This window comes from Vicia villosa, linkage group LG1 (assembly GCF_029867415.1).
Source record: "Vicia villosa cultivar HV-30 ecotype Madison, WI linkage group LG1, Vvil1.0, whole genome shotgun sequence".
NCBI lineage: Eukaryota > Viridiplantae > Streptophyta > Magnoliopsida > Fabales > Fabaceae > Vicia > Vicia villosa.
In genome coordinates, this window is record NC_081180.1 from 79269297 (window position 1) to 79286168 (window position 16872).

Here is a 16872-nt window from a genome sequence, read left to right on the forward strand (position 1 = left end):
TCCTAAATTTTCCCCTTAATTTTGTCTAAAAATTATTAATTTTGCCCCTGGTGTTGTCTAAAAATCGACTATTAAATGGGAAGTATACAACGAAGGGAGGGGTTGAGCCCGGGAGCGTGCCCAGGCTCGCTGGGCTGTAGATCCGCCCATATATATATATAAAGAGAGATCAAATTACACGCGAAGAGTTACACCACGAGTTACACTCGTTCATAACTTCATTTTGAATAAATTTGTTTTAAAATCAACTGTTGGATTTGTAGCGGTGAAATTGGTGAGACTAAAGTAATGAGAAAGACTTAGCTCATTTTGTTTAAACAGAGTCGCCACTATGGTTTATTGTATCCAAAAGGAATGGGAGAAAGAGCGAATAAAACCCACAGAAGTTTTTAAAATCAAAACTAATAGACTTATTAGAGATTTGGGTAAGGGAATTTGTTATACAAGGGAAGGTTTTAAGCACCCCTCATATCCATGGTACTCCATGAGAACCTCTTTGTTTATGTTATCATTTGTTTGTACATGCATTTTGAAAATCATATGTGAAAAACTTGTTTGAAATAGAGGATGGGGATGAGAAGAGAAGTTTTTGAAAGTGAGCTCGATATGACATCGCATCTTAGGCCTACATACCCCTTAAGTGCAATAGGGAAGTCAAAGCTTTTGTAGTTCCTCTTAAAAGGAAGAAAAAAAGGGCCAAAGTGGCCAAAATCTTTTTGGGTGTGAGCTTTAAAATACTCACAAGTTTTTTAAAAGAGGGTTAAGCTTTAAAATACTTAACAAGTTTTAAAAAAGGGGATTAGGCTTTAAAATAACTAATAAGTTTAAAAGGTTAAGCTTTAAAATACTTAACAATTTTAAAACAAAAAGGGGACCAAGCTTTAAAATACAAGGTCAATGGGTTATAAGAAGTTTCACCGGGAATAATTTTTCTCTTAACACCAAGGTTTTAAAACAAAAGACCTAGCTTTAACAATACAAAGGTCAATGGACTAAGAATAGTTTCACCGGGAATAATTCTATTCTTTAGTACCAAGGTTTGAAAAAGAGTTTGGTTAAGCTTTAATAATACTAAACCATAAAATAAGTGAAAAGCTTTAACAATACTTGACACAAAAATAAAAGAGATTGGAAAAGAGTTTGAGTACCTTTGACATTTTAGTCAATACCATTCTCATCCTTTTGGACAAAAACAATAAGCTTAAGCAATTAACAATGAACACCTCGAGTGTGTGTGTGTGTGTGTGATATCATGTGGCACAAGAACAAACAAGTGAGTATGATAATCAACAAATAAAAGAGATGGATGTATCTAAACCCTTGGATTCAAACTCATGTATGGATGATGAATGATTGATATGATGAATAAACATGGGGTTAGATAAACAATATATAAGAGAAATTAACAAGATAATTGTTAGAATGACAATTAAGTACAAAACATGGATTAAATCAACAAGTATGTACAAGGTAACAAACTTAATTAATCATGGATAAACAAAGATCAACATGTTTTTGGATTAGGGTTTTAAACCTAAACACCTAAACCTAATTGATTTTAATTGTTAAATACCAATTTCTTTAAGAGAAATGGTCTAAGGGTACATGAAGAAGTCAAAGATATCCTATTCTAACCCTAAACAAATATTTACAAAACATTCACAAAGTTATATGAAAGAAATAATCAAAACAAAACAATTTTTAGTTGATTTTTAAACATAAAAAGACATGTTTTTGGATTAATTTTTAAATAAAGAAATAATAAATATTTTTGGGATTTTTTAACATGGTATTAAAATACACAAAGTAAATAAATCACACAAAAAAAGAAGGGGTTAAAAATATTAAATCTACTATTTTTAATATTTTTTGAAGTTTAATGAAAACTAAAAAAACAAGTGATTAAAAAATTAAGGAATGTGAGAACCAAGGTTTGAACCCATGACACTAATCTCACCACTCAAAACAACAACAAACTCTACTACGCGCGTGTGGTGATAAGGGAATCCACTCAGTTGGTTTTCAGTGTTAAACAAGTCAATTGATAAGTTTAAAAAAAAAAAAAAGAAATAAGGTCTGGGGCGAGGGGGATACGAACCCCAGACCTAAGGGTTGCACATTTAACACACGCTTTGCCAACTGAACTGTAACGATGTAGTCAACAAACATGTGCGCCCATTTGATTATATTTAAAACAAGCTCAGAAATTCAAATTTTCCCACCAAGAACTTCATCTTCTTCGCGTGAACAACAACATCACAACTTCCATGGCTCAATTCTAACTTCTTCAAATATGCATCAAATTCAAATATTTAAGACACTAACATGCTCAGAATCTTCACACAAATCTGACCATACTAATAACATTCATTTAAACACAACCAGAATCAATAATTTTCCAGAAATATCTATGAACCCTAAAATTAAAAATTCAAATTAAACTCTGATTTCACACAAACAATCCCTAAAATTAAAAATTCAAATTAAACTCTGATTTCACACGAATTCTCCTACAACAAGAAAAAGTTATGGCTAGAACACATAGTTCTAGGTGTTACAAATCAAGATTAAGCACTTTGAAAGCTTTTATATTCAATATAGGAGGTATCTGAAGCAAGAGGCCTCAAAACGCACGAGCCAATTTGAAAATCACAGTTTATGGCTTAAGGGTGAATTTTGGTAAAATGCAAATGGTGATTTTGTGTTTCAGGCCTTTGGTAGGTGTTTGGAGGTTTTGTACAACTTTTATATGTTGATTAGAAGCTGTTGGAAGTGTTTGTTTGGTTGGTAAGTGTTTGGTTTGGATTTTGGTAGGTTATGAGCTTAAAAGAAGCTTTAATGAAGTGAAAATGGTGAATTTTGGTTAGGGGACCTTTGAGAGACTTGGAGAATTCTGGTGTGTTTGATGCAATGGACAATTCCCTCTATTTATAGGCAAGTATTAGAGTTTGTGGAGGGAAAAAAGTCAGAAGTTTGAAGCTCACATGTGACCCTTGTACCACCTTGCTTATTTGTGAAGTTATGTGAAAATTAGAGTTCCAATGGCAAGGTACAAGTTCAAGCATGCTTCCATGACTTTATTCTGAGTTTGGAGAGGTTGCTTGTGATGTTTAATTTTCTTTTGGTGCAGAGGATACATGGGAGAGGCTCAAGGAGAGTGGACTTTGTGCATAAAGCCTCTTTATCAAAATGGAAGTATGATATTTATGCCATTAATGGAATGATCACTTGGATAATGTCTTAAACACTTGGATTATAGCTCAAAATCAAGTGTAATATTCTGATTATGGTGCTTTGAACAAGTTATATGGGATGCAAGAAAGCAATCTTTGCATTTGAAATGGTTTTGGTTCATAACTTCTTCATCTTCATTCTTGAATTCAAGTGTTCATGGTGCCTTCTTCACAAAATCATATCTCATTGATCAAGCCATAGATTTTCATGCTACTTATCTCTTTAGAAAGACCTTGCTACATACTTCAATTCACTTGTTGAAATTTTCCTCAAACTCTTTTTGGATCATGGAGAAAAAAGGTCATAAAGTAAAGAAAAAACTAGGTGAAAACACTTAGAAATTTTCTAAGTTTTTTGAACGTAAACCTTCTTAATCCAAAATCTCTCAAAATAATCACTTTTAGCCAAAAGTTTCATTGTGATAAGTTGTTTGCTTTGCCAAGATCTACAACTTTCATGTTTGTAGATTTTTGAGTTTGTAGGCAAAATTTGGAGTTCCAAAATTAGGTCAAATTTCACTTAAAACCCTAATTTTGACTTTTGTTGACTTTTTGATTCTTGATGAATTCTTTGAATTTTATTTGATCAAATGTCTTCAATATCCATATGATGATGATGATTTGGATCCTTAAAAGTCCATAGTTGACCATTTTTCTCAAAAGTCAAAGGTTGACTTGCACAGTTGACTTTTTCCAAATGAACTGCAATTTTGTGATTTCCACATGAATCAAGGTCTCCTCTTAAAATGAATGATATGAATGGACTATAATGTTGATTTTGTTTCCCTTGAATCATAGTTTGAGTCTTGGATCCATGCCCTGATTAAAAGTCAACCCTCTAGTGGAATTAGGTCAAAAAACTCTAATTGGAGCCTCTGGTGAATTTGAAGGTGATTGATCTTGCATTGAACCATCTTTGGAATTTGATATTGATTAGATAATCCTTTGAATCCTATAAGAATGTTGAATTTCCTTGTGGGTCTCAAAACCCTAATTTGCTCAACTTCTTATTAATCAGTCTCCTGTCTTGGGACACAAGCAACAAACAACAATTTTTTGTATTTTGGGTTAACAAATGATAAATGCATGATGATTATGATGACAATCATGATTCTAATATTTAAGCTATGGTGGGATCTCAGTGGTCAAAAATTGGGGTGCAACAGGATTGAAACATAATATTATATAGATCATACCTAGAAAGTTTGAGATTAATCATAGTGATTTACTATACCATCCGGATATCCAAAGATTAACGTCAAAATGAACTTTCATATAATGTAAATTTGTATGTAATTCAATGACATGGTAAATCATTATAGATTAATCTCAAACTATATAGATATGATCTATATGATAGTATGTTTCAATCCAACGGTTGATTTTAAAAATAAAAAAAATTCAAAACAAAATTATGAGTGAGTGTAACTCGTGGTGTAACTCTTTAGGTGTAGTTTGATCTCTCCTTATTTATATATATATATATATATATATATATATATATATATATATATTCTCAATTATTCATTATATGATTTTTTTTCTACGTAGAACCTGTCTAAAAGATAAGTTGTGGTCGTGTGAAATAGATGCTTGAAACAGTTCACTTCCAATGATTTAAGGTATGATTTAACCATGTAATCAACCCAGCTAATGCACTAGCAAATGGTGTGCCTAGAGTTCTCAAACCTGATGTTGCTTAAGTTGCGCTTGGGAAACAAATTACCAGTCAACATGAGTTTATGTTATATGATCATATGCTTAAATGAGTTCATAGGAAAGTTGAAACATGATGAAAACAGAATAAGAAAATGTAAATGTCCTTTTAAGTTGTTCAGGTACTACACGAAGAAAAAAAAGAGTTTAGAAATTTAATATGGTGCATGGTGTGCATAACCATGGGTTGGATAATAAGTTTGTTGATCATCCTATTGTCATTCGTTTAGATTCTGGCAAGAAGAAAAATGTTGTTGAGAAGACAATGAGCATGGTTCTTCCCAAAAAAAACATACTCGCAATTTAGAAATGAAAGAGACCCAATAATGTATTAAATATTAAAAAAGTTTGTAATGTTCGACACATGAACAACAAGGCAAAAAGGGGTTCAACATCTGAAATGTAACAATTATTGAAACTGTTGGACGTAGCTCATTTTGTTTAAAGGTGTAGACTGTGTAACTACGAAAAAAATTATTTGAGATATTTTTTGGATACATCTAAATCCATCAGGTTGTTTAACACATTTTCCAATGTATTGATAATTTATTCAAAATATAAGACAAACAAATATAGGTACCTATGCTGGAAATTGTAGGTGTTACTTTTACAAAGATGACATATTCAATTGAGTTTACTTTTTTGAAATGTACGTGAACAGGAAGATAATGTCACTTGGGCTCTAGAAATGTGTCGCCATGGGCAGATCTACAGCCCAGCGAGCCCGGGCTCAACCCCTCCTTTCGTTGTATACTTCCCATTTGATAGTCGATTTTTAGACAATACCAGGAGAAAAATAATAATTTTTAGACAAAATTAAGGAAACATTAATAAAAACAGAGTGTGAAATTTTTGGACAAAATCAAGGATAAAATTTTTAGACAAGACAATGTGATTATCTACCATGCATACCTTTGTTGTTCATCACTCATCTTTCTATAGTGACACAAGACAATGTGGTAAAAAAAATAGTATGCAAGGGTAACAACGTAAAAAAATGGTAAAGGTTTAAGAGATAACATATGGATGATGTCTCTGACAGCTATCATCCAGACGTGTGTGAATTAGAAACCCTAACTCCATATCTAACAAATCAATTCTATAATAAATGCAACAAAGATAAAATTCATTAAATCAAAACTTAAAAAGAGAGGAATATATATTTCAAACCAGATAAAATGCGAGGAACTAAGAAGTGTGTAACCACTTGTTCGTAAAATCTAGCCGCCAAAAGCAAAGAAGGGTTGTAATTTGTTTAATAATTGCATTGTGAGATTGAATGAGTTAGGTTGTGATTGAAAGACTTTGGAATAAGGGGGTAAAAGTGATTAAGAAACTAGACAAAGGTGTGCAACTTTGGAGAGAGTTAGTTATTTTTTGATTTTTTTTTTAAATGTTATTGAATGGGTGAGGGGAGTTTAATCCGTGTTATATTACCGTATGGTCTTAAAGTTGACTTCATGAAATGGTATATCTGAATTTTATTTTTCGGACACTGTATACTAACTTTTATCAAGTAAAAATAAATTAACAACAATGTGATGGTGCGTCTAAAAGATAACTTTTAGATAAAAGACATTTTCGAAATTTTATAAGTCTGTGAGAAATAAATAGAGTTAACCAACAACCCATTAAGAAAATCTCGAATTTAATATGTAGAAATGATATAGGTTTATCATAACTTTTTTTGGTTGAATATATAACTAGAATTCATTATAAATAAATCATTATCATATTTCACAGTAATTTCATGAATTACATAAGCAACATACTCATAACTTTATAAATTTCTTTGATCATGTCATTTTCTTTATATAGATTTTTTCTTCTAATGTTCTTGGCTGTTTCCCATAATGTCTTTTACATTGAAGCCAAAGATTTCATAGTTCACACACACCAAAGTATAAAGTGAAGTTTGTTCTTTCCAAGTCATCAGTTCCCAAAAACTACTTCAACATACATTACTATGTAGAAAATGGACATGTAGTGAATTTCCTCTTCCATGTAGTTTTTCCTCTAACAATTTCTTCATTTTGTTTTTCTCCCTTAGCTTGTAAAAGATGTGTATACTTTATTGGCCTATGCTCAAGGTAGCTCAAAACTCCACCACCATTTATAATATCTGATGATGCCAATGACAATCCATTAATCAAATTTTTGCAATAATCTGATTCAACCATACCATTAAGTACTATTTCATCTTCTTCAGGATCACATAGTGATTCAACTATATCTGAACTTCCACATTCCCTTCTATATTCTAATATGATTCCAGATAATTGGTGACTCTCTAGAATTTGATCAGGTATAGTCTATAAAATAATCAATAATTAGAAAATAAATAAAAGTTAACTATATGATATTTTAATAATGATACTAATATTTAAAAATAATGAGTAGGTTCATTTTTTTGATTTACCTCTAGCATCCATCTTAGATACTTTACATTATTAACATGTTGGTTCATGTCTAAGTCACTTCTTTTAGGCTGCAAAGTGGATAGTGAAACAAAATTGTTAATTGTACACGAGCGCACGATATTAAGGATTGTGACACGAACGCGATTAAAACTATGTCATACCTTCAAATTGGAGTTTGTGTATTTCGCCTCTTTGTTCAATTTGACGATTTTTTCAGGAGCATCTTCTTTTATTGCTTGGTTTGATATAAACCAAGGTGCGAGTTCATCCCTCACCGCTTCTGGCATTTTCGAGAGGCGTCTTGTTGTACGGTTCATCATCACCCATGTGCTGTTTTAGTTAAGTGGTAATCTTGATTAGAACATGTATGATATAGGACTTCAAAAATGTTGGAAAAATTGTGCTAGACATAGCATACCTTGTTGCGCGAGCGAAAATTTGGCCTGTGGCTTGACTTCTTATGAGCCAGTCGCGTCGCATTCCGTTCTTGCCCGATGCTCCAACCCATGTCTCGATTTCAAGTACCTCTCCCCTGTCACATGTTAAGTGTATATTCTATTTGTTATTAAAGTTCTGTTATGGCCCATGATGGATTAAAATATGGAGTATTTTAGTGAAACTCTATGCAATGCATATATTTGACAACACACATATCTATATTTAAATTTAAAAGAGAAAGTTGTCTGCCACCAAAGGAGTATAGGACAAGAAATCTCAATTAACATGGAGAAAACTCCTAGGAAAACCTCCAAGAAATAGTACATTTTTGTCAAGTATGGCATGAAAGTTATCGAGTTGGATTACATTAATTTGTGTCTTGTCTTTGTATAATAATAGATTAATAGTAGTTATTAAAAAGAGGAACTTTTAATTACCAGATGGGATAATAATCAATGAGAACTTGCATTCTTGATACAACCCAAATGAGATCATTCTTCATCATTCCATGTGTTGCTCCAAACCCATCACTCAGTAGTCCAGACATCCATACATGGTTCAATGCTGTCTCCTGCATAAAATTAAAGTTACGGTTAATAATTTTTAAATACGATATAACTGAATCTAATTACATATGTCAGTGTCAGACGTATACGTGTCAGATACCAGACATGTCTTCAATCTGAAGAGACGGTATCATTAATCTTAGGAAAATAATAGAAATAGTGTAATGACAGAGATTGAAAATTGCCTGAAGAAGATTGAGGATGCTTTCAAGTGTTGCGGTTTTATCAGGACCGACTTCATAAGACCTAATGACGACTGTCTGTCTATAACCAACACCAACGATAAGACCTTGACGATGGGAGTCAACCAATTGCTTCTTTGTCGGTATGTTTTGTCGTTGGCCATTTTCAACCAGAGTTGTAGGTGCAGCTTCAGCTGTTTGACTAAGTGATTCAACTTTAATCGGAGACCTAAAACTCCCATTCATTCTTATGCTACTGTTACCATTCAATTGTTCATGATGATTTTCTTTCATAGAACAGCACCTTACAAGAAAGGGAGAAGCAGGATATGTAAAACTAGTAACAGCAGCCATTTTTTTTGTTATTTTTTTACTTTCAGTCTCCAAATGATATGGAAGGGGAGAGAGATTGGAAATTGAAGTTGTTATTTATAGAGTTTGGACGGATTGAACAAAGAAATGACTTATTAGAATGAGAGACAAAAAGTTGAACATTGTGATTATTTTTTAGCTGACAAATCAAAGAGGTATTACATGGTTTTTGATGCTTGTGAGAAAGGAAATCAAATGCATAACCTTGAACTGATCGATGACATAAAGTGAGACAAAAGCAACTGTTTAGTTTGTGTCAGGAAAATTTGTGAGTTTGTGAAACATAAGACGACATATGAATTCGCTTTCAACGTTAGATATTCTGATAACTTGACATCATAAACCATTTTTTTTTACAAGATCATAAACTTTGTCATCTTCTATATTAATAATAATTTAGTCATCTTCATAGTGCACAGTCTTAGTTATATTTAATATACATGTATAACTGGATTGGTATAGTTAGTTGCTAAGAAATTTGTAGTTTGTTTATTTGTGGTAGAAAAAAAATTAACTTTTACTCCGTACCTCAAGATTCCAATAAATGGGATAAAAGATTGTATGTTAAATTATATAAGCAACAGTCAAACTAAAAAACTTGTAATATTTAATGAAGATCTTAGATAATACCGTTAACTAGGGATTGAAAGAAACATGAAAGAATGTTGAATTCGTCATCAAAATCAAAATACAAAATATTATTTTGAAGTAGGGATGATTTTGAAGATTGAATTGGTTTAGGTCATTCCAATTTTGATCCAATATACTATTTTATTTGACATTGTTCTTTGGTTGTACAGTTGATTCGAATTGAAGTCAAATCTCATCCAATGCAATCAAATTTATTTTGGTTTTGGATTGAATTGGTTTCCAATTTTTTAGAAAAAAAATTACATATACACTTCATGTGTGTGCAGGTGAAAAACTGTTAAAGAGGTAGTTTGCTGAATACTTTGATGGCATAACTTGCCAATACATAAGGGATTACACATACAGAAATTTGTTTGTTCAAAAGAAATGAATACACATTTCATTTCCATGTACATCAATTACAATCGAGGAAAAGTGTTGAGAAAACAAAATAAATTTTTCTTCATAACAAGCCGATCTTTTCAAAATTTTGAATCATACCACATATATGACCAACTGAGGCAGCAAAATATTGTGGTCTTCAGGTGTTTAGCCGTCACGTTCTACTAATTTTAGAAGGATAGCCTGCCAAAACATACAAATAATAAATTATGCTTCGATCACCTACCTTTGCATACGTGACATATAACAGTGATTCAAATAAGTTACAAATATAGTAAAGCAGAAAACAAGTATAACCCAAAATTCATGTGATTCATATTTCTTAATGTGGCATAAAAATAAAATGCAGGTAGACTTGTTTTTTCAGTTAACTTACGGGGCAAGAATGATAAGCCTTTAGTCCTTGATACAGTTCAGCAGATGAAATTAAGAGCTTTACAGGACGAAATTCAACAGATAAACTATGTCCTCTATTGTCTGTGAAACATATTAGTTCACGGTGTATAAGGTGTTCAAATGCCTGCATACACAATAAAGATACCATCAAATAAGTTTGGACCGGTGTCAGATGATCGAAGGAAACATAACATAGCAATCATTTACTCATGTAAGCGTGTTTGGCTTTAAATGAATAATCAAAGCAAGTGCACACACCCTTAAACAGACGTTCCGTGCATAGTAATCAGAAGTCTGGAAAGAATCATGTATGTTTTTATACTCTGCAAGATATGGCAGACGCGTTAAGGAATAAAGATAAAAGAATAATGAAATAAAAAACAAATATCACCTTTCATTACTGCATTGAAGTTACATAAACTTTTCTCTTTAACTTCCAATCTCTTCATGCATACCAAAATATATAGTTCTAAAATGGAACAATCTGTTTGCAATGAAGATAAACCAAAAAACATTAGTTTCCTCATGAAAACCAGAGGGAGAGATTTGAAAATGCAATTGCCTATATTTTTTTTCTTAGGTTTTTTTTAACTAAAGAATACGGCAATGTTTTGCAGACTGAAATGTGACTGATCCTTCGTATCACAGTTAATAAGTCTTTGTATAATAATTATTATCCAAGACAATCATCTCACATGCTACAACAGTTTTCTCTCCCTTAACACGCGGGTTATATGGAAAAACTCATGTGTTAAAACTTACAAGATTCATGTGTTAGGTCTTCAGCCTAGACATAAAGTCCTATAACAAGATACAGAAACTAGCAACTTTAAATATGCTAATGCATTCTTGTTTTCCAATCATGTAATGTCGTAAGAGTTTCTCAAGGTTAAGTTCTTTTTAAATCAAGTCTTGATATCATCGAAGAAGAAAATACATGAATACAATGGAGGGGAACTCCATTTATACAGTTAGAATTCAAAATGGAAAAAGGCGGGAACATAAACTATAAAAAATGGTCATACTTCTTAAACATTCTAGTTTGGGCTGTCTCTGGATGCTTGAATAAGCAGTTTCAAAGTTCTCCCTAGACAGAAACCCAGTCTGCAAATCCATTTGAGAGACTGCATAGAACCTGTAGAATCAACAAACTCACTCACTTAAGTCTAGGAGGATAGTCTATTTGATATTAAAAAGCTATAGAGGTGTGAACAAAATACTTACAGGAACCTCAACAAATGTTTGATAGAGGAGTCAAAATTCAAATAGTTAGTGAAGACTTCTTTGAACTTTTTGTCTTCTATAATATTCTGTAATTTGTAAAGGATTTCTTGTCCAGATATGGAAGTGTGAATTTTCAATAATAATAAAAAAATACAAAGGCGTAAATCTCCCTAAGCAAATGATAGTTACATATGTGAAATAGCTGTGGTAGAGGAACCAAGCATTCATTGAAACACAAATACAATGAATGCGAAGAACTGAAAAGGATTGCAATAATAGTTCTTTCTTTATGCATGGCTCACAAACTTATTTATAAGTATATATGAACTTCTGGCCAAAATGCAAAAACGTATGCAATATGGGTTGGCAACCAATTAATAAGTCTTCACAATTGCAGAATATAGCAGGCATGCAAACTTCAATCCAAGTGTGCTTTGCAAAATGAATAAATTATAATAGATGGCCCTCCTGTTCATTCTGAAGGCCCTCTAACCAACTAGATTCAACATAAAAAACCTTAGGAATAAAAAGGATACTTGAACTTTTTTATTAAATTGAACAGCATAATCAGATGGAAGGCTTGAATCTATTGGCAGTGTCAGCATATGCGCTAATAATCTGCATAATAAGTCAAAACAGCAGTGTTTGACATCATATTCAGCAAAGTCTATTCCAAAGGCAACTATAGTTTATCTACCGTTGCGAATCTTCTATTGAAGGTGGTAAGAACAGCAGCTTTCTGTGTGAAAAACGAGATCGTACTCTTTTCTCCAATAGCTGATCTGCATCCTGCGCGGTCAAATATCTTGATTGTAAAAGTTATCTCAATATCTCAAAGCTCCTTACGCAATGATAGATTCTTAAAATACATGAGTGAAACAAATTGGAACTCCCAACCAATAATTATACTTTGTAAATCACAACAATATCAAATTAAAGAAATCCTTTTATTTTTTAACTATGTATAGGCATTCAGACTTGATGACATTCATAGCTACTGGAAAAAAGGAAATAACTGTAAAGCACATACCAGGCGGCAACTAATGCCTACTACTACAGCTTGTGATGATACCGACTGCATTGCATCTAGCAAGCTATAAAGTAACCGCTGTTTACCCTGCAGAAAATTATAAACAAATAGAAGTAAATGTATGGTCGAAAAAGTCAAACCCAAAAAATATAATAGTGAACATTTCACACAGACTACAACTAAAATTAATTAAATAGTAAGAAGTTGATCATAGCAATTAACTACAATCATAAGAATAATATTACATGAAGCTTTTAGTAACAGTCAAAGGGGGAGAAAAAATAGAGCCTTACCTGAGCAAAGAGGTCAAACTCATCCAAAATAAAAATTACAGATTTATGTGCTAATCCACACTCCCTACAAAAAAAATATATATAATAAGTGCTTCGGAAATTCAAAATATATTCCTTTTTCAACAAAGAAAACTTCACTCACTTCAGCACGGCTACCATAAATTGAGAGTTGTCATCAAATGATGCCTACAAAAGATTCATTTCAAAATCAACAAATCATTGTACCATAGCTGTAATTGTATAAGGCAAACTGTACACAAGCAAGTGAAATTACCGCTTTTGAGAATAGCAATTGATGTTCCATGCATAACTGTCTAGCTATTTCCTGATTGAACATCATTTACAACCACAAATGAGATATTTCACAAGAAAAGGCAGCAGTGTAACTTAAATCTACTGGTTCAAACAATTTCCATAATAACATTTATAAACACTATAACACGCCTAATAGAAGCATCGCCATCCAAAAATAATCTAAGAGGCACCATCCATCACCATCCAATGATTCCAAATCCTTCGAAGGTTCACAAGTTTATAGCAGGAGAGATTTAACAGGAATTCAGAAAGGCCTTTGTCACAGTTACTTTATAAGAAGAGTCTATTGTCAACCATTATTATGTAGTTTATTTCTCATTGCCAACCAATGTCCCTTTCTTATTTAGGCCAAATCGAAAACACAACTACGGAAACAAATTAAGAAAATAAGAAGCCTAAGATTACAAATAAAACAAGACTAGCTTCAGCAAAATCATCATCATTAAGCCAACACACAACATAAACATCCTCAAAAATCAAGATACATTAGAAGACTAATTACCTAAGAAAATAAAATAAAAAAGGAAAATGTCAATGATTCGAATCCTGATGATGGAAATAGAGTTGCATTTGTTGAGAAAAAATCTCCCCCTAAACCGATGCTCTACATTCTCGGGGAATTAAACCTATGACTACCGACTATCAGAGGACTAAAACAACGAGGCAATTAAATTATAGTATAATAAGTTTTGAATTAGTATGAGAACCTTAAATGCAGAGATGTCATCACAATGTAAAAGCCCACTCAACCTAACCTGCAGAAATCCATGAAAAAACGTGAGTAAAAAAACCTCTATAGCACCAACACCTCTGAAACAATGTGAGTATGTGTAGACACCAACAATTGTGATTAGGTTTAAATTTTTTATTTTTCAAATTATTACTGGTGTTGCCGTGTCAATGTCGTATTCACTTCATAGGAAAAACAGTATTACAATCTTAGTGACATCTCCCAATACTAATATTAGGGATAAAAAATTAATTAATTTCTCATAATTCATGAAGGAAACGAACTGACTAATACCACTGAAATGGAATCCGGATACTGAATCAACAAATCTTGAAGAACAAGATCCAAAACCTAAAAAAACAAAACAAAGTGAACCACAAGCATAAGAAACCCTTAAATGAACCAATGGTTGAATAGAAGAACAAACCGCAAGCTTCCCGGAGCCACGGGGACCGAGGAGGAGAATAGAATTGTTGCACGCCTCCGCTACTGAACTCGATATCATGAATTTCAACTTGCTGGTGATGATAATTGATGAAATCAGTGAGAGATAGTGGTTTGAATGTTGAAATGAGAAAGGGAAGTTTGTGAGAAAAATGTTATACCTGTAGTTTCCGTCTGGAGAGTCTTTGAAGATGAATCCGGTGTCGCAGATTCTGCTTCGGAGAAGATTCAATGCTTCCACTATGTGATGATCATCTCTCTCCGTTGCTGTTGCCGGTGTCATTGCCGGTGTTACGAGATTATTTGGCGGGAAGGAACAATATCCACGACTATTTATTTATTTTATTTTTTATTTTTATTTTATAGAACAAATCAAAAGAAACCATTCTCTATCAAACGAGGTAGGCCCAACACATATATGTGGAAATCAGGGGTGGAAAAAGAAAAACATTATTTTTCTATCGGCACAATCACCAAATTTCCTTCTAAAATCTTTAACCATTAATAATGATAATTAATTCATTAAAAAGAATAAAATTTAAAAAAAAATTAATAATAATAATAATTAATTAACAACTAATAATAATAATAATAAGAATAATTAATTTGTAGTGTTCTATTTTGCACATAACCTTGTCTACCGCGACATTTCAGGACCACCCAAAAAAAAAGGGCGACGATGCGAGTTCGTCTGAAGGGAGATACCGCCTCCCCCTTACGTTTTCATCGTCTCTTGGGAAGAGAAAATGTGAGATAAGACATGTTTTGGATAGTGGAAAAGTCAAGATAACTACTGACCTACGTGTCCCTTAGAAATAAGAATTCAACTATCCACCTTTTGACTGGGTGGGCGACGATATTTCTAAGAAAATCCTAGGAATTCGGAATTTCTATAAATACTTCATCCCCTAGGAGGATAGGGGACAACTCTCAAATAACACTTGCTTACTTACTTGCACTCATTCAAACACCACTCATAGAGCACTCTGCTTTGAGTTACCTTGGCAACATCACTCCAAGCACCAGCCTGCAACCTAGCAGTGTCGGCCAACAGCATGATCTCTCACCTCACGTGAGTTGATCCCTATAACAGCCTTAAAAACCACAGTATTGGGCTACTCGCCGCCGTGAGCTAGTCCTTACCCCAAATGTGTAATATATATACTAGCGCCTCTAAGTCTCCCTGCCCTTGCAGGGGGAACACACACACACACACATGTACTTTTTTTGGACAGTATAGTGGTTGTGAGTGCAATATCCTATCTTAGATGTTTTGAATGATGTCAAAACTAGGTAATATGTAGTATTTTTACATTGGACCTTATCTTTCTATGTCTAGGTTGCACTTTCATCTTAGGACACTTATATAACAAGTCAAAAGATTTTTGACAAGTCAAAAGATTTGAATTTTCATGAAAAACTATGTTAGGAATCGACTCCCTCTGAAGCAAAATGAAAATAAAACTTTATGTTGGGTCGATACACAAGCGCTTGATATCGACACACAACACGAATGGGTCGACTCCCTCGAGTTGTGGGTCGACTTCCACTGAAAACATTTTGAAACAAAACTGTTGGTTATGTGTTGGCAGCAATTTTGGTAAAACATTTTGTTAGGTTTAAGGTGTTCTGCGAGATGTCAACGCAGATGTCTTAACATCATGTTCTGAAGTATTAGTTTCTATTTTAGGTTTTTTTTGGGCTTTTGGTTTTTAGGTGTTTGTTTGCCAGTTTGGTTGCTTAATCTTAGGAAGAATTTACTCGAGCTACTCCAACAATATTAGAGTAATCATGTCCTGATTTCTTGGAGGTTTTATGGGTGGCTCTAGAACCCTATTTTGAAGAATGGCCTAAGCCTCCAAGCCCATGTCTGTCTGCACACTACTGCTGACTCTATAAAAGACCAGCTAATCCTAATTGTGATGTGTGGCTTATGTTAAGGACTGTGTTTTTTGTGTTTACCTAGTACTAGGTTGTAACACCCGTATATTTTAATTTTTAATTTAAATGGAAATTTAATTTATAATTAGAATTATTGGTGGTTTGTGGGATTTAATTGGAAGAAAGATGGTTTATAGTATTGGGCCAAGTGTGGTATTAGTAAAGAGGGGGTGCTATGTTAGTAAATCCCTTTACTAATTAAAATGTTATTTTTCATAAAAATAAGGAAAATTGGGAGAAAGGAAAAAGGAACGTGAAAAGCAGAGCAGAGGAGATGAGGGATTGGAAAGCTGGTACGTGAAGAGGAGCAATGGAAGGAGAGACCAATCAAGAATCTTTGGCTAAGGTAAGGGGGGACTCTCCGGTTATCATCTATTATCGTATTCTTGGATAATAATATTGATTAGGGATGTTGTTGAGTCAATTGGATTATATGTCGGGTTTAGGGAGGTTATGAATTGATGAAAATTGCGTGGATTATTGATTGATTATGTGTTGTTTTGATGTGTGATGATGAATAATGATGCAATTGATGATTAA

At 33.0% G+C, this 16872-nt stretch overlaps 2 protein-coding genes across 2 annotated transcripts; both read right to left on the minus strand.

Annotated features, from left to right (window-relative positions):
* Positions 1–6648: 6648 nt before the first annotated feature.
* Positions 6649–9208, minus strand: LOC131610307 (palmitoyl-acyl carrier protein thioesterase, chloroplastic-like). The gene is made up of 6 exons (XM_058882220.1): positions 8559–9208; positions 8245–8378; positions 7788–7901; positions 7531–7699; positions 7369–7437; positions 6649–7261 (listed from the first exon to the last, which is right to left on the minus strand). The coding sequence occupies exons 1-6, from the start codon at positions 8907–8909 to the stop codon at positions 6914–6916; spliced, it is 1185 nt and encodes a 394-aa protein (XP_058738203.1). The 5' UTR covers positions 8910–9208; the 3' UTR covers positions 6649–6913.
* A 629-nt stretch (positions 9209–9837) lies between these two features.
* Positions 9838–14744, minus strand: LOC131610315 (origin of replication complex subunit 4). The gene is made up of 16 exons (XM_058882231.1): positions 14553–14744; positions 14375–14465; positions 14242–14298; positions 13925–13972; positions 13177–13227; positions 13045–13088; positions 12903–12966; positions 12610–12696; positions 12277–12368; positions 12116–12197; positions 11580–11665; positions 11381–11490; positions 10747–10839; positions 10614–10678; positions 10336–10479; positions 9838–10142 (listed from the first exon to the last, which is right to left on the minus strand). The coding sequence occupies exons 1-16, from the start codon at positions 14672–14674 to the stop codon at positions 10107–10109; spliced, it is 1272 nt and encodes a 423-aa protein (XP_058738214.1). The 5' UTR covers positions 14675–14744; the 3' UTR covers positions 9838–10106.
* Between the last annotated feature and the right edge of the window lie 2128 nt (positions 14745–16872).

Excerpts from the sequence above, each read along its gene's own strand:
- LOC131610315 (XM_058882231.1), bottom strand. The coding sequence starts at position 14,674 with ATGACACCGGCAACAGCAACGGAGAGAGATGATCATCACATAGTGGAA. Across the intron at positions 13,228-13,924 it reads ATGACATCTCTGCATTTAAG|GAAATAGCTAGACAGTTATG; the intron begins GTTCTCATACTA and ends ATGTTCAATCAG. Across the intron at positions 10,143-10,335 it reads AGGCTTATCATTCTTGCCCC|GCTATCCTTCTAAAATTAGT; the intron begins GTAAGTTAACTG and ends ATGTTTTGGCAG.
- LOC131610307 (XM_058882220.1), bottom strand. The coding sequence starts at position 8,909 with ATGGCTGCTGTTACTAGTTTTACATATCCTGCTTCTCCCTTTCTTGTA. Across the intron at positions 7,700-7,787 it reads ATTTTCGCTCGCGCAACAAG|CACATGGGTGATGATGAACC; the intron begins GTATGCTATGTC and ends TAACTAAAACAG. Across the intron at positions 7,438-7,530 it reads ACACAAACTCCAATTTGAAG|CCTAAAAGAAGTGACTTAGA; the intron begins GTATGACATAGT and ends TCCACTTTGCAG.